The sequence below is a fragment of the Rousettus aegyptiacus genome, unplaced genomic scaffold, assembly GCF_014176215.1.
Source record: "Rousettus aegyptiacus isolate mRouAeg1 unplaced genomic scaffold, mRouAeg1.p scaffold_m13_p_14, whole genome shotgun sequence".
NCBI lineage: Eukaryota > Metazoa > Chordata > Mammalia > Chiroptera > Pteropodidae > Rousettus > Rousettus aegyptiacus.
In genome coordinates, this window is record NW_023416289.1 from 58,394,525 (window position 1) to 58,418,147 (window position 23,623).

General features: G+C 55.1%; 1 protein-coding gene and 1 pseudogene across 3 annotated transcripts in view; one reads left to right on the forward strand and one right to left on the reverse strand.

Annotated features, from left to right (window-relative positions):
• Positions 1–4,691: 4,691 nt before the first annotated feature.
• Positions 4,692–23,623, reverse strand: part of IGF1R (insulin like growth factor 1 receptor) — a 224,543-nt gene continuing 205,611 nt past the window's right edge. For all 3 annotated transcript variants that reach the window (XM_036232021.1, XM_036232022.1, XM_036232020.1), the window contains 3 exons: positions 21,260–21,389; positions 18,396–18,530; positions 4,692–11,974 (listed from right to left, as the gene is read on the reverse strand). In XM_036232021.1, coding sequence (XP_036087914.1) covers positions 11,593–11,974; positions 18,396–18,530; positions 21,260–21,389 — 647 coding nt within the window. In that variant the 3' untranslated portion in view covers positions 4,692–11,592. The remainder of the gene's footprint in view (positions 11,975–18,395; positions 18,531–21,259; positions 21,390–23,623) is intronic.
• Positions 21,707–21,827, forward strand: LOC118611634 (annotated as a pseudogene).

The window sequence follows — 23,623 nt, forward strand, 5'->3', positions numbered from 1 at the left end:
CCTTCTGGAGAAGGGGTGGCGCCTTCGTCATCACATCCAGCTGATTTTATCCCAACAGAGTCACACTCTGAAAAGCTGGTACAAATACCCCAAAAAGAATGCAGACCAGCCGATGAGGTTAACAAAACATACACCCCCAAAACGTCAAGACAGCGCCCCAGACATGTGGCCGAAACACTCAGCGGCTAATTTTTTTTTTTTTTTTTGCAAGAGGGAAAATAATCAGCTCAAACGATTTTTAACAATATCAGATTACACTGTCCCTGCCTGTATTTCCACTTTCATCCAGAAGATTCCACGGAAACGCCAAGCCTTTCCCGCGCTAGACCCTTGGGGGGAAAGGGGAATATTCCACCTTCTTCGAGACTTTTTTTTTTTTTTTTGAAATATAAAAGCACGTAAAGGAAACGCCACCACGCGGGTTTCTGCGTTCGTTTGTCGTGACACAGAATAATTAGGCGGAAACGGCCCGTCGGTCAGTGGCACGCGGCGGTGTGAGGTGAGGAGCGGAGGGCGGGAAAACGCGGCTGGGGCCTGAGGCGTCTCGCGGCCGCGCGCTGGGCCCCTCCGCGACGTGGGGCGACAGGGGGGACCGCGGTGTCCCTCGTCTCCCCGCCGTCGCACGTTCGCACAGCTTACCGTGCACGCGGACGCCGCACGCCGTCGTCCCGCCACAGAGCGGCGGGAACCCAGCCCGCGCCGCCGCCGCCGGGACTTCCGGCCGGGTGTGGGCGTGGCCGCAGCGTGGCCCGGAAGTGCTTGCGTCCCGGGTCAGCGCGAAGGCGGCCGGCAGGCACGTGGCGCTGCAGGGCGCAGGTGCGTTCTGTCGCCTCCCGGAGCAGGTAGGGGAGGCGGAGGGCTGTACTGTCCTGTGACCGTCTTTCTGGGGTGTCTTCCCTTTGCCACCCCCCAAGAGGACACCCGTGTGGTCCTGCTAGGCCCCTGGGCACAGGGTTTTCCCCCGCACCCTCCCCCCCAGAGTAGCCCTCGAAGACCTCCTGTTGTCGCCCGCCGTCACCCCGGGCCTCGGTTCCAAGGCCCCATCCCCACACAGGGCCTTCTGTGCATGGATAGAGAAAAGATGTCAAGGTGGATTTCGAGAGCCACGAAACATTTTGTGGGTGCTTTATTTTCAGTTTGTTTTCTTGCGACCGAAGTTGTGATTGAACTGTCCCGATTTAGGCCCGATTCGACGCCAACTTGCCTTTGTGGCTCTCCTGACTCTGACCCCCAGTAGGTAGTTTCTCCTCCCATGATGAATGAATGAACCAGTGACTCATTGTGACGTGAATGAGAGGTGTTTGCGGGGTGAAGGTGTTTGCGTCTAGGGTTGAAAATCTGGTGCCTTCCCTGGCTTGGCCACTTGCTGGTCGTGAGACCAGGAGGCCAAGGACCAGTCTGTCCCCAGCTCTCCATCCCCAGTACCATGTTCTTTCTGAGGCAGAAGGACAGAAGCCTCATCTCCCTGGGTGGCAGTCCTCCCCCCCCCCCTCATGCTTTGGGGACACTGCACTGCCACTTCTGCTTACATGTCACTGAGCTTCCAGCCTTGTACCCAATGAATAATGTGGTGTTTCCTGCGGTTTCAGATTCCTGCCACCTGTCTTTGCTTCGTGGAAATAGGCGTGGCACTCATCCGCGTCCCTCTCTTGTCACCATGGCTCCTGGCCAGGCCACTGGGGAAAGCCTTGTAAGTCACCATCCAGCAGATGCTGGAGGAAGGTGAGAAAGTCCGAGCTCAGAGCCCGCTTAGCGGAAAACTCAACCTCGGCGATTCCAGTCGAGGAGAACCAATGGGGGGGGGGGAGGATGGCTCCTTTAGAGAAAATTAAATGTTTCGGCCCCGTGTAGAGAGTTCAGCTGTGCTTTGAGAGGCTTTTGAAAAATCGCTTGTAAAATAGTTTACACAGAGGAAAAAATTTCTACTTTGTCCCACTGAAATCACCAAGAGTTATTTTATTGTCAGAAGACAGGAGAATGAATACTCTGAAAGGCAGACATTCCACGAGGGCTTAACTAGCTTCAGTTATGGTTTTCATGACAATAAAATGAAATCCTAGTAATGTATTTTTTTCTCTTAAAAGACTATGCATGCAGCAGGCCCATGTTGTCCTGCCGAACCCTGCGACCTCAGGCCTGTTCTCACATGGTAGGTCAATCCATGACCAGCTGGCCATGGAGGACACACAGGTGTGGTCACCGCTTGTATGTCCCATTCCTGGCCTTCGTAGGCAGCTTCTGAGCCACTGAGTCACTAGTGTTTGGTTTTTCTTTCTCTTTTATTATTTTTTTTTAAGTTGTAAAAAAAAAAAATGTAACATGAAATTTATCGTTTTCATCCTTTTTAAGTGCTCGGCGGCATTTTGTACTTCCACTTGCGCAGGCATCACCACCATCCATGTCTAGAACTTTCTCATCATCCCAAATTAAAACTCTGTACCTTTTAAACAATACCTCCCCCTTCCCCACTCCCTAGCAACGGTCGCTCTACCTTCCGTCTCTGAGAGCGTCTACTATAGGGACCTCATACGAATGGAATCACAGTATTTGTCCTCTTGTGACTGGCTCATTTCACTCGGCATAATGTCCTCAAGCTTCGTGTATCACGCATCAGAATGCCTTTCCTTTTTGAGGCTGAATGATATTTCACCGTCTGTATAGACAATATTCTGCTTATATGTTCACCTTTTAATGGATACTGGGTTGCTTCCACTTTTTGGTTATTGTAAATAATCCTGTGAACACTGGCGTGCAAATATCTGATAGAGTCCCTGCTTTTAGTTCTTTTTGTGTACATATACCTAAAAGTGGAATTGCTGGATCATAAGGTTTAATTTCTTGAGGACCTGCCGTAAACCACAGCCTACAGGGCTGAGCCTTGGGTCAGACATGTCTACTTGTTTGCTCATCTATAAAGCAGAGAAATAAAATCCTTCCTTTGCAGAGTGATTAGTGACAGAATGGATGTGAGCGTTTGTCAGTGATGAGAGAACGCTGTTAAAACGTGCACCTTCCTGATGGTGGGCTCGGAAGGGAAACAAAATTTTGCCTCCCTGTAGCTATCTTTTAGGATGTTGACTTTAAGCTGTTTATTGAGAAACAAGGCTCAAAAAGAACCTTCAAGCCCCAGCCCCACCTCCCACCCCCCACCCCTGCCTTCTTTTCCTGCCCTAGAGACTCGGACAGAGAAACCTGTTTTTTCATTAGGAAAGAACCTGGACTTTGCCAGCTTGAGTCTTTGCCCTAGCGTGACTGAAGAAGACCCCTAGCCTGAGTTCCTAGCGAGAATGTCCCTGCCACCTGCAACTAGCCCATTGTAACTTCTGAAATCTATTACCCCCGCCCCCTTGTCTCCTTTGCCCAAAAATGTCATATACACCCAGTGGCGCTTCATCGTCTTTGGGATTTTCATGCTTATGTGCATTCCCCATGTGCATGAATTAAAATTTGGATTTTTCTCCTGTTGATCTCTGTTAATTTGATTATCAGCCCAGCTAGAGGGACTTAGAAGGTATTAGGAAGAGTATTAATTTTTTTTTAGCCCGTAGGTGGACCCTGCTGGATTTGTGGTCTTAAGAGGTGGCTCAGTGGGGAGAGGCGCTAACATTCCCAAAGATCCAGCACCTTCATCCTCAGAAGAAATCGCTGCTCCTTCCGAGGACAAATGCAGGACACACCTTGGCAACCCGGAGGTGCAGCACTGACCCACCCGGGAATGGGGACAGCCACACTGGACTTTTGCGTCCACACCACCAGCAGCCCAGACAGCTGTCAGGGCCTTGGCGCCTTGGAAACGAGCCTGCCTTTAAGTCATGGGTCATCCAGTGACGGGCCCCTGAGGGCCAGGCACTCCGTGACAATGGGAACAAACCCCCTGAGGCTTGAGAGTCAGTCCCCCCTTCTAGAAAGGCCTTTTGCTTTAGGCTCAGACACTTGTGAGAGGCAGCAGGTCTTAAGTGAGCGTGGCTCTGGACTTACGTCTGTCGCTGTCGCCCGCACCTCGCTAGGAGCCTCTACCTGTGGCCTGTGGCCGTCATGCAGTGGAATCCCCGAGATCAGAGTTTAGTGGACGGTCAGCCATACTCCTGACGCGCCCCAGCGTCTCTGATCTAGTTCTAGAGCATCCACGCTTGTCTTCTCTGGTCATGTGTTCACACTTCCTGCCGTGACCATTCCCCCAGCAAAGACGATGACAATGCCTAGAAGGCAGAGTCCCCCAGGCGGGCCGAGGGCGTCAGCTCGACGCAAACTCACATGTTGGAGCACATGCCGCGTGGGCTCACCCCGTTCTCACTGCCCCCTCCGACAAGACACGCGGGACGTGGAAATGCAGAGTTCACGTCCTTTGCCCAGAGTCACCCAGCTCACACCTGCCTGGGCCTGCCTTTCATCAGTGGAAGGCAAAGGAAAAGTCTACCAGTCCGTCAAAACGGAAGTACAGATTTCTGTGTTTTAGGTATTCAGATTTTCCACGAGCTGATTTAATGGAGTGAGAAAACAGAATAGTTTCTGTCTTCAGCAGTTTGCACGCTGAGAAGTTTCAGCTGTCAGAAATAAAGCGAAGCCTTCACACGCAACACCTTCAAATGACATGTGTGAACACACATGCCACACGTAGCTCGGCTTCCCTGCCTCGGCGGCATGGCGATTCTTCCCGAAGGGGAGAGGGGAACAAATTCGGAGACCGAAAATGCATACAGAATTCCTTTATTTAACTTAAACCATGTAGTACTTTAACTACTAGAAAAAAGCAGAGTAAGAGAAACTAAAGTAGCCTTAGCTTCAGCCATTCAAAATAGACAAAGTTCCTTTTTCATAATGTAAAGAATCCAGAGTATATCGCAATAATAGGAATAAATTCTTAACAATGGAATATACAAAAACATTTTGAAATTTTTTTTAATCTACTGATTTTTTTTTTATATAAACAGAGGATTTTTTTTTTTTTAGGAATTATTTATGCACAGAAAGTCGTGTAACAAATTGGCCACGTTATTACCTTTTTTTAAACTTTTTTTTAAAAAACTTTTTTTAAACAAGAAAACTCAGAAAATGCATTATTTGCGATGCATCCATTCCATCGCTCCTTCTGTTTATTTTTTTGTTATTTTGTGATTTTTTTGTGTGTTTTTTTATTTTTTGTTTTGTTCCAGAGGTAGACAAACTCTGGCAAACTTCTCACCTCAACCTCATTGGCTTAGAAAGCAGACAGGCGTTTTTACCAAGCATCTGTTCCACACGCGATGTGTCTACGCAACACCAAACATCCGAATCCAAAGTTAAAAACGGAAAACAAATCATTTCTGGACCTTTCTCCCAGGTAGTGCAAAACGCCCAGATATTTCCAATGCTGGGGGTTTTGTGGAGTTGTGTAGACATGGCCCCAAATCATTGGGAGCTAGAGAAAACAGAGTCAAACAAACCAAAAATAAAATAAACTTTGTGTGTGTGGTTTTTGTTAAAAAGAACTTGTTTCGTATTGGGAAAACATATCTTCGGTGTTGTGCCTTAAAAATGAGTAAGGTCTCTTCCTCGCTAGAACAGAGCTTCGGTCATGACATGAGGCGTGTAAGCAAACAGCCTGCGTGCACTAGACTTACCATCTTCTGTGTGATAATCTGTATGCTGTGGTCGCCGTCACCACCCCCGGCTGTGCGGTTGGTCGCAGCGTCCCTCGGCATTGCGTTAACGATGGTAAGAACCGAAGCCATCAAACCAGATGCTGGAGGGTGCCCCAGGCACCACTGGGCTGCCACGGCTCTGCTGTTTCCTTAGCCAATGAGTTTCTTTTCGTCTGTTAAAAGTAAAGTAAAAGCTACACTCCAGAGGAGAATGACTGGGAAAAGGCGACCCCTTTCCCAGCCAGACGGTTCTGGAAGACCAAGATACTGAAGATACAGAACTACTACTTCTTAAATCATTATTCCTTTGTTATAAACTAGGGCACAAAGCATAAGGGAAAAGAGGGTGAAGCATGGCTTGGGTCAGGGGAAATATCTTTTTTTGGCATATTGTAAAGCTAGCTAGTAAACAAGTGTCCTAAAAAAAAATAATAATGGATCACAAACACGCATTTGCACACAAAGAAAAAAAAAAGTGCCCTCAAATTATCTTCGGCGATTATAAACTACAAACGTTTTATAAAATTATTCTATGTCCTTACAAAAATGTGATGAAACATGTAATTAGTTCTTGTAAACCAGATCTTCGTCAACTGTCTACCCGTAAGCTACTGGACTGAAGAGCCCTATTGAAAACGCTAACGTGTGACTGATTAAAAAAAACAATGTTTACTGGAAAGGTGTGGACACACATAAATGTGAACATACAGATAAATGATCGTTATATTCTTGCATAAACAAAGTAAAACAAAAACCTTAAAAAACATGCCCCAGAACTGACCACCGACAGGTGTGATACAGTTCGTGTTTTTACACAATTTGACTTAATTCCGCCATGACGGGTTCCAAAATAGGGTGCTAGGTCTATCTGTTGAAAGCAAATGCCCACAGACGACTGTCGAGCCTCGATGTGTTCTGATACCTTCAGAAGCAATCAAGTTCAGAACACGGCCCACAGTGCTCCCAAGCCCCGTACACTTCTGCTTAGAATTCTCTTTATGTCACGTCACGACCCGTTACAATGGCTTCCTCCTCTGCGGTCATTCCGCCATCGAGGAGTGTTCATCTGCTTTTTCTCTCAATGACCAACTAGTCATCTGAGCCAGAGGCCGAATATGAAACCTTCTGGCCTGTCCAAGGTCTGTATCTTCAGCATCTCTGGCAACAGAGAGGTTCAATCTAAAAGACATCCTTTCGTGAAGTTCTCATTTGTATCACCAACTATGTCAGAGAAAGTTTAACTTTCATCACTGGTTTTCAGCAAGTGGATCTCTGGTCCATATCTCCCAATGCCGCTTAGCCCAGGAAATGAAAAGACAGCCGACAAACACAAAAGTGACATCAACTAAAGAACAAACCCCGAACCTTAAACGCATCGCGGGGGCGGCTGGAACGGGCCAAGGCACAGCACGGAGCGTTGCTGTCAACCGGAAGGTGTTTATGTTTTGGAAAAGAGTGGACCCAACAGCGACAGCCGAGGACCTTGGACCGAGCATCCTAGCCTTCTCACCCATCTGTGCTAGGGCGACTTTGCCACAGCAGCGACCCATGTGACGTACAGCCACCTGCCAGCAGAGGTCAGCTGCTGAGGAAGAGGCTTCGGTGGAACAAACTAGGCTAGAATTCGGCGTCATACTTGGCTCGGAAATCTTTTATCCCAACCAAAACTTCGCTTCCGGCCAAGCATGTCGCCACTGGGTATTTCCACAACTAGCCACTGTTCCCACCATTGAAATGTTGTCCCGAGTCACGACAAACAGGCTGGAGGGAGGGGCCAGCGCTGGCCACGAACCCAGCCTTTTAGCTTCCGAGAAGGACACGCGTCCCAACCGCGCGCCCGACATCTCAACATCCCATATAGGAGGAGACCTGGGTGGCCTGGGTCTCACCCAGCTTGAAGTTCAACGTCTCCAGAATACACCAGCTCCCGCTACCTCAGAGAAGGGCTGTGTGGGATAATGTTTTAATGCTCACATCGACGCCACGATGTGCCTCAGTGGTTCATGTCACTTCAAGCAGTGCGAGCTGCTGTCAGAGGAGGTTACATGGAAAATGCCACAACTCGGCTTGATAAAATAATGGGGAGCATACGAAAGAGGGGGGAAAAAAATCAAGAAGAGGTGGGGAAATCAGCATAAAATCAGGCTAGAACCGTGGAAAGTTGACGCCGTGGTGTAGTCACGGTGGGTGATGCTTTGGTCCAGTAAATCGACTGCACTGTCACACAAGCAAACTTTTCTCTTTCCTTTAAGTGTTTCTGAAGCGTTTGTTACAATGGGCACTACACTGTTCGCGCTCGCTTTCTACCTAAAGAAAAACCACCTACGCGACACGAAACAATGAAACGACACCAACAGCTCGGACAGTTTAAACGGAACCCTTAGACCAGCTGAATGCTCTGTAGAAATCCAGTTGTGGAAACCGGCAGGGAGGTGCAACAGAGAGAGAGAGAGAGAGAGAGAGAGAGGAGGCCACCGCCCCACGGGGTCGCCTGGGCTGTGCGAGGAGAAAACCCTGATCGGACAGACGGCGTTTCTCAAGGACCCTAAGACGCCCGGGGAGTCGGGCACGGACAGCGGAGTTCTCGGGGCGGGTCGGGGGCTGAGTGCTGGAACGTTCTGAGGAGCCGTCCACACCTGGCGAAGTCCCACACGTCCCCAGGTCACATCGCCGGTGCCTGTGAGAGCAGCTTCTGGAATCAGAGGCCACGCCGTCCACCCCTGTGAGCAGCAGGACGGCGGGGCGCAGGCACGGCCCTGGCGGGAGGTGCGGCCCCCCAGGGGGAGGCTTGGCGCCGACCACTGCCCCTTCCGGCCCGGAGGTTTGGTACCTGTTTGTTTTCCCCTGGGGGAGGAAGAGGTGAGGGTGAGGTTGAGAGAACAGCCGGGGGAGGGAGAAAGGACTTTTCTCTGTGGTACATTCTGGAAGGATTGGCCGGGAGGGCAGAAGCCTCTGCGTTCGGCGGCAGGAGGCCTGGAGGACCCAGCTCGCAGACCCGGCTCGCCGAGGCCGCTGCGTGCCCAAGGGAAAGCTACACAGCGACAGCCCATCCCCACCTGCCACAGGCCTGGCGTGAGGCCGCGGGGGCGGCGCCCCAGAGCGGCACACGGCGCCTTTGCAGGTGGGGTTCCAGCAGAGACCTCCCGCCCCTCGCCGCCTCCTGTCCTCGAAACCTGGGAGTCTGTCCTCATTCAATCTGCGCAAAGCAGCTGGCTTCAGAGACAGCCTGGCGGGGACGGCCGAGCGGCCCCCCCCGCCGAGTGCTCTGGCTGCCCTCGCCTCCCCGTGGAGAGCGGGGGTCCCGGGCCACGAGGGCGCAAGTCCTGAACCTCTCAACCTCTGAGGGAACGAGCCAGGAGAAGAGCAGAAGCGGTGCCGCACGCGACATCGCAGAGAAAGGCAAGCCGTTCGGAACGAGTGGAGAGGTGAGGAAGTGTCGCTTTGACCCCGGAACAAGCCTGGCCTGTCCCCGCGTCACCTGGTGTGTGTGGCCTGTGGTGTGGATGAGGTTACCGGTTATCAACGGCATATTGTCAGATGCTGAGAAATGTGAGATGTATCCTTTTTGTTGTATATACACATATAAAAAAATAAAGAGTGAGGTAGATAAATGCTTGAAAAAAAGAAAGAACAAAAAACTGTCCTGTCCTACACACATGCGCACAGACACAAACCCTTTTCTCAGTATTTAAATTCATAACGGGGCTTCTCTACGATGACCGGAATTCGAATCAGAAAACAAAACTCCTAGACATAATACCTTCTTAATTAACTTGTTTCTTTTTCTCATTTTTTTTTTTTTTTTTTTGAAGGGGAGAACTACGGGACGGAGGCTACCGAAAACCACGGGACTGGAACTGGTGACAAGAATCTCCAGCCGCATCCAGCCATCACAAACTGGACTTCGTTCTTACTCGTAATTTAGGCATTTCCGTCCCAGAAGCGACTCTTGTGCTGTCACCACTCTGGTGAGAAGCGCTAAAAACTAAACAAAACAAGAGCCCCGGGCCCCGGGGACGTGGATTTCTGGCCACAGAGGAGGACCCGGCGGTGGGCTCACTGATGCCCCTGGGATGCCGGCCCGCGCCCAGGAGGCCCCTGGGGGCTTTCGGGTTGTAAGGGCAGGTGGGTTGGTCCGCAGGGTGGTGGCGGAAGGCCACAGAGGGACCTGCTGGACCACACTCCATGGCACCCTTGGCCTCAGCAGCCGAGCAGCTGTTTTCGTGGGATGGAGGGATTAGCCACTTAGAAACAAATAGTAATCCGAATGCCTACTGTGTGCAGTTCAAACTGCTGTTGTACTCAAGGATTAAAAAGCAGAAAAATGTGTGTCACGACCAAAATGCAGGCCGGGAGGAGGGGGGGGAGATGCTGAGAGGCCGCCGGGAGGCTGGCCCACAGCGGCGGGGGTGGCTGAGAGCTGACCTTTCCCGACGTGAGCTCGCACCTCGTGTGTCACCCCGTGGCCGACTCAGACGCCGCGCCCACTGCGCCTCGGGGGAGACCTGACGGGGCCGGGGAGGGCATGATAGAGCTGTGAAAAGGCATCCAACAGTTCATGGCAGCGTCTGCTCTGGAAGGATCGATGGCTAGGAAGAGAGGGCGAGAGCCACGCACGCTAGCGCGAAGCGTCAGGAGTTCCTTGGAGCGAGCGGAGGGAAGGGTCGACCTGAAGGCTTTCATAGAGTAAATCCACGAAGATAAAGAACAAAGAAAATAGCAGCTCTTTTTTTTCTTTTTTTTTTCTGTACAGACGTATAGATGAATATCTGAACCGTAAAAAAGTTATAAAAGTGACGTTAAAGACGATGTGTATGCAAAGGTTTCATGGTCGAACATAGAACTGTAAGAGCCACGAAGAAGTCCTAGTAACAGAGAGAAAGTCGGCAGAGCTCAGAATGCTTGAATCCTTCCACTGCTTTTCTTCTTACTGATCTTGTGGTGTTTGTTTGAATTTCTTTCCTCGCAAACCTGCATAAACAGCTGGGCTGAGGCCCTCAGGCGGGGGACGGGGGGACAGGACAGGAGACTGGCACGTGGATGACCTTTTCTCAACGCCTGTCTGCCAGGCTCCGGACAGGGCCCGGGTGGGGGCGTGGGGCGGGGGGGCCCGCTCCGCTTCCCAGCTTCTCCGGCCGTCTCTTTCTGTCCAGTCCCCCCCGCCCCCCACATACCCTAAGTCGAAAGCAAATTGAGCCGTGTGAGCGCGAGACCTGAAAAGACCACGAGGGGCCGAGCGGATGCGGGGTGCAGCGCATCGCCAGCGTGGGTCTCGCGGGGCGGCCCGGACCACGCTCGCCCCCCGCCTGGAAACAAGAACACATGGGCGGGGTCGCGAGGGAAGCTCCGGGTTTGGGCGGAATTTGGCAGCGTTAGAACAGTAAGCTCGGATGAATGCTGGATGGCCCTTTTAAAGTTTTGTGTGTCCCTAAAAAAGTTAAAGACAGTTAAAAAATGCCATCTCTAAGTGTGTTTTATAAAGACCTATGGTGACAGGCAGGCGCGTACAGGGGCCACGGGGAGGGAGAACCATTTGCTCAGTCTGATTTGAAAAGGGCGTCTCGGCTGGGCTTGTGGCAAATGTTTTTCCATTATGAAGCAGAGAGAGAGAGACAGAGACAGAGAGAGACAGAGACAGAGACAGAGAGAGACACACACAAGAGAGACAGAGAGAGAGACAGGGAAAGAGAGAGGAGACTCGATTCTCAGGTGTCCTGTTGCTTGCTACTCAGAATTGTCATGAAGTTTCTTAAAGGCCCACATCAGTTAAGGGTTCAGGTAGGGAAATAAAAAGCTGCTTGCATATTGAAAAAAGGAACATCCCAAGTATGTTTATGCAGAGAAGCCGACTCCCCAGGTAGCACGGCAGCTCTGAAGACCCACTGAGGTACAGGAGGCTGCGAGCAGACGTGAGCGCTCGCTGCCCACCCCCCGCCGAGCGCGCACACGTGACTGCTGCTGGGCAACCAGATCAGCAGGTGGAGGACTGGGGGAGAGGCAGTGGCCTCTCATTCTTGCGTCCCCCATTCATGTGCGCGTAAGGCTGCCTGTCGTCGAAGCTGGCCCGGAGGACCAGCATGCCCGGGCCCGGGCCGTTCTCCATCCGGTGTCCTGAGAGTCTGTCGGGCAGCGGCAGGGACAGCGACGAGGCCGAGGGGTCCAGCGGGATGCTCTCCATGTTCTCCGGCTCCAGGTCCAGCTCCTCCATGTCGGGCGGCTTGTTCTCGTCGCTGTAGTAGAAGGACACCTCCTGGAAGCCGGGCTCCATCTCGTCCTTGATGCTGCCGATGATCTCCAGGAAGGAAGGCCGCATCTTGGGGTTGTACTGCCAGCACATGCGCATCAGCTCGAACCTGCGGTGGAGACACATACATGCAATGGGCCGCGCCCCAGCCCCCCTGCCCCCTCCCCCCGTCCCTGGCCCTCCAGCTCGATGGCCCGAGGAGCCTCGGCCTCTCCCGCCTGGCGGCTCGCCGTCCACGGCCCTCCGCGGTACAAAACCCGAACCCTTATCCCCTGAGCAGGACACACGCCGGCGCACGCAGAGTCCGTTATTACGGGTTGCTGCTTACAGTGACAGAGCTAAGAAATTCAGGGAAACGCAAAAAGCCGGCTCCCTATTCAAAGCCTCTCTTGCCGCCAGCGATGCCCCGTTCTTTCCAGAACCAGCATGCAAGGAACCTCCGGTTTATCGCGAAGAAGGCTGAGAAGTGATCGCAGCTTCCCCGACTGATCTCCCTTTCAACCCCACCTGTGCGTTTTCTAAGCTCCCCCTCCTGGTGGCGGGGACCCTGCAGGACAGGCAGAGTGAGGCGGGATGGCCGGCCAGCGGGAGCCCACGTCCTGCCTTAGCTGAGTACTCGTCCGGGGACTGAGGCTGCCACCTGGGGGCCCCCCAATGGCAGAGCCCGTGACTAGGCCATGCTGAGCTGAATATGACTCCGACGGGCCGGTGAGGGACAGCCCAGTGTGTGGGCCACTGCACAGGCCGGGGACAGGCAGAGAGCCCCGCGGGGAGCCCTGCTGCACCCAGGTCTCACCAGCTGGGCTGCACGCCCTCGGAGTCACATGGGCCGCGGGGAGTTGTCCGGACAATGGGGCTGAGCCCCCCAGAGAACAGGAGGCCACACGTGGAAGGAGGAAGAACAGAGCTGGGGCGCAGCCAGCCGCCCTGGCCCGGGAAGGGCGGAGAAGGGTCCGGAAAGGCTGCGGGACAGAGGGCCCCGAACGCAGAGAGAGCCAGCCAGGAAAAGCTCCGGAGCAGAAAGCGGGGTGCCTCGGCGAAGGTCCAGGTGGTCACGGCACACAGCAGGTCACGGTTCCGAGTGCGGGTCGGCCAGCAGCCTTTTCTCACGGGCGTGAAGCCACTGCCTCCCTTCCACTTCTCTTCTCACTGGAAAATTCTATTCTCTGTTTTGTTCTAAATCTCCTGGCTAAGGAGATGCTTTTCAGCCAAAATGGCCACATAGAGGAAGCTCAATGCGCCCCACAGTGTCTCGCAGCCGTCTGTCGGGCCGACTGCTTGGCCCACGTCCGGCCCCAGGGAGCGCCCCCGTGCTGACCTGGCCGGCGACCTTGCGGCGACGTGGGGAGAAAGGTGCCGGGTGGAGTGAGGCGGGAGGGGATCGGATGGGACCCCGAGGAGGGTGGGAGTGGGAGACAGGCTTCTGCCCGTTTCCCTAAGTCGGGTTCATCGGCGCAGACGCGCTCCTTTGGCTGGCTGCCCTCAAGCTACGAGGGCGAGTTGAAGGGTTGGAAAAGGGACCGTCCGGCCTTCAAGCCCAAAAACATCTGCCACGTGGCCCTTTACGGAAAACGCTCGCCACCCCCGGCTCCGGCAGAAAAGAATGAGACAAAACACGAAGGATGAAGAACGCCCCGCCCCCCGCCCCCCACGGAACACCTGCGCCCAGGCCGCGACGACGGGGACCCCGACGGGGACCACGGGCGGGGCTGCCGGGAGGGGCGCCCGCTGCACACCCCGCGCGCGGGCAGCAAGTGCCGCGTGCGCCCGACAGGTAGGTGTGCTAGAAAACGTCCCCGTTTTGTAGACGAGGAAGCAAAAGTACAACGAGATCAAATCACTCGTCCAGGGTCCCCAGACTGGCGAGCGGGGAGCCGGGACGGAGGTCTCTGTGAAACAGCGTGGCCCCGCTTTGAACACCGCGTGCCTCAGAAGGAGGGCTTTTCTCTCAGACGGAACGAGGGACCCTGGTGCCACCAGGAGACCCTCCCCCCGTGGGGAGTTGGCGGTGATGAGCTGGTAGCACCCCCCTTCCTTCCCATATCCCCCCGTCGTTTCCCAAGAGAAAGGAACCCCTAAAAAAAAGGGGCTATAACTCCATGAACTCTCTCTATGGCTGGGCTGTGATGTCCTCTCGGGCTGGCTGACTTGTCCCTGAATGAAGCGTAGCCCGGCCTAGAACACGTGACGTGCCCTGGCTCTGTGCCCGGCTCTGTGGCCCGGTGGCCCGGGGCTGGGGCAGGTGCCACCCGCCGGGGAGTGACATCAGCGCCAGTGAGCCACGTGACGCTGCGTGTAAACCGGCCCAGAGTCACGGCCCTTCCCCATGCTGTCCATAAAAGGAAGTCTTTTTACTCCGTGGGATTCGGGACCTTGTTTGCATTGTCTCCACAAGAAAACTTTCCAGTAGATTCTGGAGGGATTTATGAGCTGATAAAACTCCTCTTTTAAAAAGCACATTTTTTTTTTTTTTTTTTTTTTTTTTTTTTACAACTCATCGGCTCTGGTGAGTTGGAATAGGCCTTCGACGGGCCATCGGGGGCAGCGCGTACCCTGCACCTGGGGTGGGGCCGAGGCCAAACGGAGCTGCTGCCCCGTGTGAAACAGCTTCGCAGAGACACGTGTGCCCCGGGAGGCCGGGGGACGGTCGGGAGTGTGGCAGGAGAGAGAGAGCTGTGCTGCCCGCTCTCTAGGCAGCCTGTGGCGACGGGCCAAGACGCGCCTGGCAACCCGGCGTCCGAGCCCCAGCCCAGCCTCAGTCCAGGGGACAAACGACCGTCCCGGCGGAGGGACCGGAGTCCAGAAAGGACCTGAAGGGCTCGGTGAGCCTCTCCGCCAGGTCCTCCCAGCAGCCCCCTGCAGCCAGACTGCCTCGCGGACCACGTGTCAGCCAGCAGGACGGTGGGACAGCCCCCGCCCCGTCCCCGGATCGAGCACGGGGCCCGCGAGGCACACTGGGCAGGCGCGGCCGTCCCGTCTGCTTGCACCGCGCCCGGGCACTCGGGGCCCACAGAACCAGCAGCACAGGGCCCGGCAATGCGGGCTCTTCATCAGCAACAGGGTCTGCGCACGGCGGGGTCTCCCGAGCCTGCTGCGGGGCCACCCGCGAGTCGAAGACTCTGGGCTACAAAGGTCCGACTCGCTCCCGCATGCTGCTCGCCGACGCCGTCCCTGGCTGGGGCTCACGCGTGGACGCCCCGTCCCTCACCCTCGCTGCAGCCTCAGAGTCCCTGTCCTCGTCACCGGGCTTTGCGAAAGCCGCACTCTGGGCCGTCCGCCGTCAGCGCGGGCCCCGAGGGGCTCAGGGACGTGTGCGGCGTGACCGTGGAGACCTGAGCGTGAGACGAGGCTAACGACGAGCTCCGCTGCATATTTCAAACACGGCTCTACCAGCGCACGGCGAGCCGAGCCTCACCTTGTGCCACCTGCTGCGTTAATTCCAGCCGAGTCCCAGCACGGGGACTTCCGGCCCTGGACACTCAGCCTGGCCCGTGAAGCCGTCCTCCAAAGCTGGAGCCCCGTGTTACCGAGGAGACAGGCTTCACCTGCTCACAGGTGTCGCGCACAGCCCGAGCGCCTTTCTGACACTGAGCTGATGTCCGCCGGTGCCCCCCGTGCACCCCACGCCCGCGGTGCCCCACTGGTGCCCACTCAGACGGCAGACCACACAGCTGAAGGTCTCCACCCCACGGAGGCCCGGCCGGGCTTCCAGGCAATTCCCAGGGACTCGGTGACTTTCCCGTTCTCAGGGAGAATCCAAGGTCCGTTCTTTGTCCTTGGAACAAAAGCCCCCTTTTCCTAGAACACTTCTTCCTCACCTAGGCTCGACAATAAACTCACAAGTATGACAAAAACTCTCCCTGTGACACCGACATGTCTCATTCCGTTTCGTTCTTTTTTCAGTGGGGAGAAAAGTTTGCCGAGGGGGTCCTGGGTGGCAGATCGGGAATGCCTCCTGGACTGAACGTTTAGGATCCGAGGGTGAGCACCCCGCGTGAATGTCCCTGTCCCTCCACACCGGGAGCCGGAAGCACGCTGCCTTCCCCACGGTAGGCCGGCTCCTTCCCCGGCAGATTAAATTAATATCAAAAGTCCGGTCACCAGGAGGGGGCTCAGCTTCAGGTGCCCCACAAGTCTCTCAAAGACTAACTTTTCCCCGAGTCGAAGGAAAAGCTCAAAAACAACCTGTCTCTCTGGCCGCCACCCCAAACCACACGAACACAGCTCGCACCTGCTCTCCGGGACTGTTGGCAAGCTTGCTAAGACGCCACCTGTTCTGGTATTAGTCCCAATTCTGCCCCCTCCAATCCCCCACCCCCACTTTTATGCAAATGTATGCAAATCAAGCCGGCATTACTCCTCACACCTCAGCTCTGAAGGAAGAGTTTTCTTATCGTGGGCTGCCGATGCGGTGACCACACAGTCCAAAGAGGGGCGCAGTCACCTGTGTAACCACTTAGGTGTCAGGAGGTGGCGGAAACTGTGCCGGGTGACTTCCGAGGTTAGGCGGCGGAGGCCGCCGCGGGCTCTGCTCTGCCGTGGGGTCACGTACTATATGGCCCTCTGGGCCCGACCTGGCCCGCTGTCTGATTCTGTAAAGCTGACGAGCTAAGAATGGTTTTTATATTCGTAAAGGGTTGAACAAAATCAAAATAAGAGTAATATGTTGTGACGTGAAAATTACGTGAAAAGCAAATTGCAGTATCCAAAAATACAGCTTCGCTGGCGCACGGCCGCCGTCACCCACGCGATGTCTGAGGCTGCGTAAATGGGGCACAGTGGCCACATTCGCCGGCGTACGGGCCCAAGGGCCGAAAATATTTACTATCTGTCCTGGGAGAGGAAGAGTCTGCTGAGCCTGCCCCGGGGTGGGGGCGGGGGGGAGCCGGCTGGTGGCATGAAGTCACTTGAGCGGAGTCACAATAGCTCTCGCGGCCTCACGTGGCACCCAGCCTCCATCCCAGCTCCCCGTCACGCCTTCGGGTGACCGGCAAGGGCTCGAGCCAGAGCCATCGGCGAAGCTGCTCCTGCTTCCCGACCCTCAGAGACTCTGTGATCGTAAGTGCTTTTCACCATTCTAAAGTAGCCGGTTTTAGGTCACGTTACAAAATTGAATACTGGTGGGAAGAAGGGGAGAAAATGCACTAAAAAATGCCTTTTGGGTCTCTTCCATCTTTGGGTCATAAAGTCTAAAAAGGCTGTACTGAGAAGTTTCTTTCCTTAATTTTTAAAAAAATTTATCTATTTTTAAAATAACCTATTTTTTAATTATAGTTGCCATACAGTGCTATATTCCTTTGAGGTATATAACGACGATTAAGCACAAATGTAGCTTATAAAGTGATCGCCCTGGTCAGTCTAGTAAACACCAGGAAGTCTGGGGAGATTATCCTGGGTGGATGTGACTTAATCAGGTAAAAAAAAAAAAAAAAAAAAAAATTGGCAAAAGCAGCAGAGCGATTGTCCTGCTCTGCTGGGACGAGGCCTGTGTGTGTCGGGCGGGCATGGGCGAGGGCTGGGTGCGGCCTCGGCCTCCAGCAGCAAGGACAGAGGACCCCAGTCCGACAGCCACAGCCCGGAGCAGCCCAGGGAGGGAGGGCCCCAGCCTGAGATGGTCGCGGACTGGCCCAACATCCTGATTTGGGCCTCGTGAGACTCAGCCTAGGAGCCGGCACGCCTGTCTGATTCCTGACCCAGGACGCCGTGGGAGACCCAACGGGCAGAGCTTGCGTGGCCGTTGGGACTAAAATCTGTGGCACCCACGTGTCGCGGAGTCTGCCGCTGAGGCTGGCACACGGTGGGTGGCAGTGCGGGAGTCCCCACACAGACAAGGGTCTTTTCCCACGTGAAGCCGAACCTGTCCTGAAAAAGCGCGTCTGGAAAACTCCTGAACTGGTCTTCAGGGACGAGTGGTAGTCGATCTTCTACCTACCGGGATCCAGAAGGATCTCCGAGCCCCGCCTATGTGCGTGTTGAAAACCAGCCCACCGCGCCTCACCTGCACCCGGCGACCCGAGCACAGAACACCTTCACGCCTCCCTCGCCCACCTGCAGCCGCTCGCCGCCACCAACACAGGGCCTGCTAAGAGGTGAGCCCCACGAGGGGCCACGGACACGGCCCCGTCACCCGACGAAGCCCAGGCACTAAGAGGCGCACAGTGTTCTCTGAACAGGCGACGTCTGAGGACACGACTCAGCCTGCACCCAGCGCTGTGTGCGCCCAGGGGTGCGTCTGCGGGGGGCCGAGCGGAACGGCCCGTGCTCCAGGCCCGCACAGGTCACCGGACGAAACTCCAGAGAGCAAGTGGCTCATGTGGCTTACAACTCCGCAAACTCGGTTTCAGTCAGATGTTGCACAGAGACGTTAGCCTGAGACACCCAGCACACACGGCTAGTCAGGACTAAGGAAATAAGGAAGGCGGGGCGGAGGGTGGGGGACCGCACGGAGGGACAGGCTCCCAAACCGCCCCGACCACGGCAGTGCCCGCCGGGCCGGACCCGCCGCCCCTCGCGGCCCGGGAGATACGTACATTATGTCGGGGCAGTTGTCCGGTTTGTCCAGCAGGCCGCCCTCCATGACGAAGCGCAGGACCTGTTCGTTGGAGAAGCCCTGGTACGGCTGCTCGGCCAGCGTGGCGATCTCCCAGAGGACGACGCCGAAGGACCTGTGACGAGAGGAGGGGAACCGTGAGGCCTCGGGCAGGCCGCGCGGCACCTGCCGTCTCCGCCTCGCCCGCTCGTCAGCCGGCCCGCGCCCTCGCGGTGCTGACTCGACTCGATGATACATGTACACGGAAATTTCAGACAGACAATGTTCAAAGAGGTGAGCCCGTCACTTGCAAGATACAGGTGCCTTCCCAGCACACGTCGCCAGCCTCTACAAATTCTCCGCGGTCCACCTGCCTTCCCATTCAATTCATTTCAGCAGAAGAACGTGGCCACTCGGCCGCCGGCTGCCCAAGGAGCTTCTGATGGACCCTCGCTGGCCAAGCTCCATTGAAGACCCCAGGGCAGGACCCATCCCTCCAAGAGCTCTTGGGACCCTGGCCCGGAGGCGTACCAGGACGTTTTGTTTTATTTGCTGCTTCGGCTCCTTTCCAAATACAAAGCTGTATGTGCCCATTGACACTAAGGGCAGAAGTTACATATAAATAGAACCTTAGCCATTGGAGGCCTGGCCCACCCAGGGCCCTTTGAACTTCCGGTGACCGAGCTTAACCAAGTCTTCAGATGGCACAGGAGACCTAGAAAAGCCGAGACCAGAGGCCGAAGCGCGGCGCCCGCAGGCGGGGGCCGAGGGCGAGGGGACGTCTGTGTGGTGGCATCGGCCTGGTCACGCAGGTGGCACGCCTCGGAGGCCGCGGCTCCCCCCTTCATGTCCACAAAGAGGCAGAGCACCAGAAGTGCCGGGCTCGCTACCTTCCTGCCCGCGGGCCTGGCCCAAGGTCGCCGCGAGGCCGACCCTCCTGCGGCCGCTCCTGCTCCCGCTCCACACGCTCTTCCCTGGCCGCGGCCCGTTCTCGCCCGCGGGCTCCCACGCCGACTCCCCCAGCCGCGCCGGCTCGGGCTCAAGCTCGCAGTCACTTGGCTGTCCGCAAACTTAACGGGTCTCCAACTCGGCCCTGCGTCACGACCTGCTCTTCCGCTGGCCTCACAGCACTCGGCGCCCCGGCCACCTGCGCAGTCAACCCGAAGTCATCCTTCCCTCGGGCTCCTGGAGCCCCCCACAGCTCGCCAGCGCAGGCTCGGGGCCGTCCGCAGGTCTGGTCAGAGGAGCGGGTCCCCCTCTCCGGCCTGCATCTCACCTTCTCCTTACCCAAGGGCGCCGACGTGAACAGCTTAGAACACAGCTCTAGGTCATTCTCCTGCTCAGAAGCCTTAAAAGCCTTTGTGGAACCTGCAGAATTAGTTCCCCCTCCCCGCCCCCAACGCACATCCGAGGCCTGACTCGATCGCTTTCCAGCCCGGCGCCCTCGAGGGAGCCCACTGTCCTTGCCACGCGCCGGGCGCTTCCCCGTCGTGACCTCTGAGCGTCCCCACCGCCGGGAACGGCTTCCACACGGCTCCGTAGGTGACAATCCTACTGGAGGGCGCCTCACAACACCACCTCCTCCGGGAAGTCTGCCGTGATTCCAGTCTGTCAGGGTCACCTCCTCTTCTCCACAAGACTCCGCCCCTCAAGGACAGGCGCTGTGTGCCCAGTCGCGGTGTGCTTGGAGGCACTGAGCACGGCACCTGGGGTAGGCCGGGCCCTCACGACCACACGCATCGAAGGAGACACTCGCCTCGCTCCGGGAATGCGGGGGGGACGCCCGGCCTGCTCCCCGCACCCCGCCCGTCACCGCCACAGCTCAGGCCTGACAGTGCAGAGATAATCATCTCGGACAGGCTGATGGCAAAACAGATCTCGCACTTGAGCTCAAAAAAGCAATCGCTCTGCCGGGTCATATTCGGATGTGATTTCCAATTTGCACCTGTCTTCAAAATAAGACAGAAAAGCCCTTGAACTGTGAGAGGGTCACAAGGTTAAAAAAAAAAAAATGATGGTTACTATTTAAACAGCTCCTCTGTGTGGTCACCCGGGACCTGAAGCTAACAAGCCCCGTTTCTGCAACATGTCAGCAGCGGGATCTCCCGCGAAGACAGCCAAGAAACTAGCTGAGGTTCTGGCAGGAAGATGTGCCAGGCTCCGCGTGCCCAGAGTCTCGTCCGGCTTTCGGAATCCGACCGCCCCTCCGCGACGTCGCCGCAGAACTGCAGTGAACGCCACTGTCACAAGACCCCTGCGCTCCGCGGCCGGCGCGACTGCCATCCCAAGGTACGCTTATTATTAAGGGAGACATTGTGCTTTTCAGACATCCCTGGGTTCACGACGATGGACGCCTTGGGAAAGGGGCACCGACGGGAAAACACATCGAGATTCCTAAGCTTTGGGTCTAAATGAAGCAATGTCTGCTACGACCCGAGGGTTTAACTAGGTGAGGCAGACACACACACACACACACACACACACACGCACTATGTATTTACTGTGAAAGATAAAATGAGGGAAGGCAGGCAGGAGGAGAAGCAGAGAGGTGACATTTGCTGGCATGTCCCAGCTCCTCTGCTGTCTCAAGGCTCCCGGCCACCTAGCGAGCCCCTAAGGATTCAGAGACCCGTGGGTCCTGCAAATTCTTTAGCTCCCACAGACGGCCTCTGTCCTCAGTCAACCCACAGACGACAGCAAAACTTCAGTCATGGAGGAGGGTGGCCCATGTGACACTTCAAAGCCGGACCCAGGGTAACGAGGAACAGAACACAAGAGAAAAAGTAAAGCCCTCGAGACCGAGCCGGCGGGACTTGTGGCGGCCAGAGGGCCCGGGGCTCACGTTCCAGGAAAAGCCTCTCATACCAGACATCAGAGTGAGTGGTGAAGACGCCGTCCTTCAGGGACTCGGGGGACATCCAGCGCACGGGCAGCAGGCCTTTCCCTCCCTTCCGGTAATAGTCGGTCTCGTAGATGTCTCTGGTCATTCCGAAATCTGCGCGGGAGAGACAAGACGCGAGAGTTGACGCCGTTGGAACGGCTCCCGGGAGGAAGCGAAGACGCACCGTCCCTGTGGCCCAGGAAGGCCCTGTCCCCACGGCCAAGGGCAAAGCAAACTCAGAGGGGCCGGGCACAGGCGTCTGCAATTTCATAAGGCTGGAAGAGCTAGGGATGAGGGGCGAATCACATGACAAGCGAATAAATACCAAGAGATCTCTGCATTGCAATGGACGTATCATTGGATACTTTTAAAAAGCGAATTCCCTTGATTGCATTTAAAATGAGAGGCAGTTTAAAAATTAACAAGTTCCGCTCTACGGCCCTGCCACCCTGAACAAGCCCGATCCCGTCTGATCTCGGAAGCTGAGCAGGGTCGGGCCTGGTTAGTACTCGGATGGGAGACCACCTAGGAAGACCAGGCGCGCTGTAGGCACAAAAAATAAAAAAATAAAATACAAACTAAAAATTATCAAGTTCCAGAGTTTATCAAGAAAAGATGTACTGTATAGACCAAAGGTCTTTCGTTCGTGGTTTTAACCCTGATAAAATAAACAGGCATGTGATGACGCCTATTTACTTGATAGCATCGCCACCTTGCCCCAGGAAAGGAAGTGGTTTCACTGTCTAAGAAGGAGGAAAATACTGTGCACCAATTCACGATTTAAAAAAAAAAAAAAAAGTGCACAGCGAGATGCCCAAGAGATGTTATTTGCTAAGCCCCAGAAGCTATTACTCAATGATGTTTTTCAACATACTGCTCCCACTCATTTTTGAAAAAGTCTTCCATTTTCCGTGTCTCTAGAAGATGTCACATAATTGTGTTTGATGGCAGGCTTGCTGTATAATCCTAAATCATTGCTTTGTCAGAATTTGATTTCTCACTCCATCATGCAAACTTTTCCCGCAAGGACTCTTTCCCAGGAGAGAGGTCTGCTCTCTTTTTTGAAACATCCATTCACGTCTCTGACTCTGCCACGGAGAGGTTAGGCTACAAAGCCAAACAGAGAACCGGGTCCCTTGGACCTTAACCGACATCATTTACTCGTACTATGCTAAGGGCCATTGAATTGCTTCTGGTTACAATTACTGGTCAGATTTGTAATCCAAGACACTGGGCCTTGGAAAAACAGTTTTGAGCCCTAGTAAAGGATAAAAATGAAGTGCTAGAGCTTTATCTCAGAATTAATCCAGGGGTGAGCACGTTAGAGGATCTGCCTTTACTTGCACAGAAATGGAGAAGAGGAGGAGAAGGAGGAGGAGGAGGAGGAGGAGGAGGAGGAGGAGGAGGAGGAGGAGGAGGAGGAAGAAGGCCCAGCAAAAGAACACAAATTATTTCTTCTAACACAAAAGAAAAAAATTTCAAATTTTAGGAAGAAAAAACACAAGTATAAAGAGAACATCACTATAAATACGCCACAGGGTTAAACAGCAACTACAGTCCTTGGAGATTTGAACTTCACACGGCAAGTGACAACAGCTCTCCCACTGGGACTGGAGGGGGGGGGGAGGAGGCAGCGGGCTGCGGGAGGGAGGGGCGCTCGTGAGCAGAGAGGCCCGGCTGCCGCCCCGACCCCGCCCGCCGCCTCCCAGGCCTGTTTGGTGACACCCTGCTGCAGAGGCGAAGAAACCGAGGCTCACGGACCTCGAGGCGCTTGCCCCAAGTCTCATCTGTTAGTGGCGGCGCCTGCCCCGGCCCCTTGGGAAAGGGGGTCTGGCTGGCATCTCCATAGGGGGAATCTGAGCCCCATGGAGAAGTGGAGGTGCAGGGGACAGGAAGTGCGTGGGTGAGCGCGCGAAGGAAGCCCGGGCAGGGGTCGGAGGGCCGCTTCCCTGGAGACTTTGGAGCGGGACAGCCTCTCGGGGTTCAAGGGACACCAAACGTGGGGACGCCTACAAGTGCCAAAACCCAGGGACACTAACCGGTGCCCCAGGATGCCTAACCGGTGACCCGGGCAGGAGTGCTCTCCGCTGTGGCCCTGTGTAGCACCTCTCGCTCCCACAAGTGACGAGACACTAACCCCTTATTTGGAGACCGTTCTAGAAAGAATGTCATTTTCACTGAAGGGCCAAAACGTTTCATTCAAAATCATTGCTACCGAAAAAAAAAATATATATATATATATATACATATACATTTGACTGGCATTTCCAGAACAGGCAGTTTAAGAGCTAGACAAAGAGGCTCATTTTAAATCATTTTTGGGCGTTAAGCCTCCCTTGTAGTTTCTC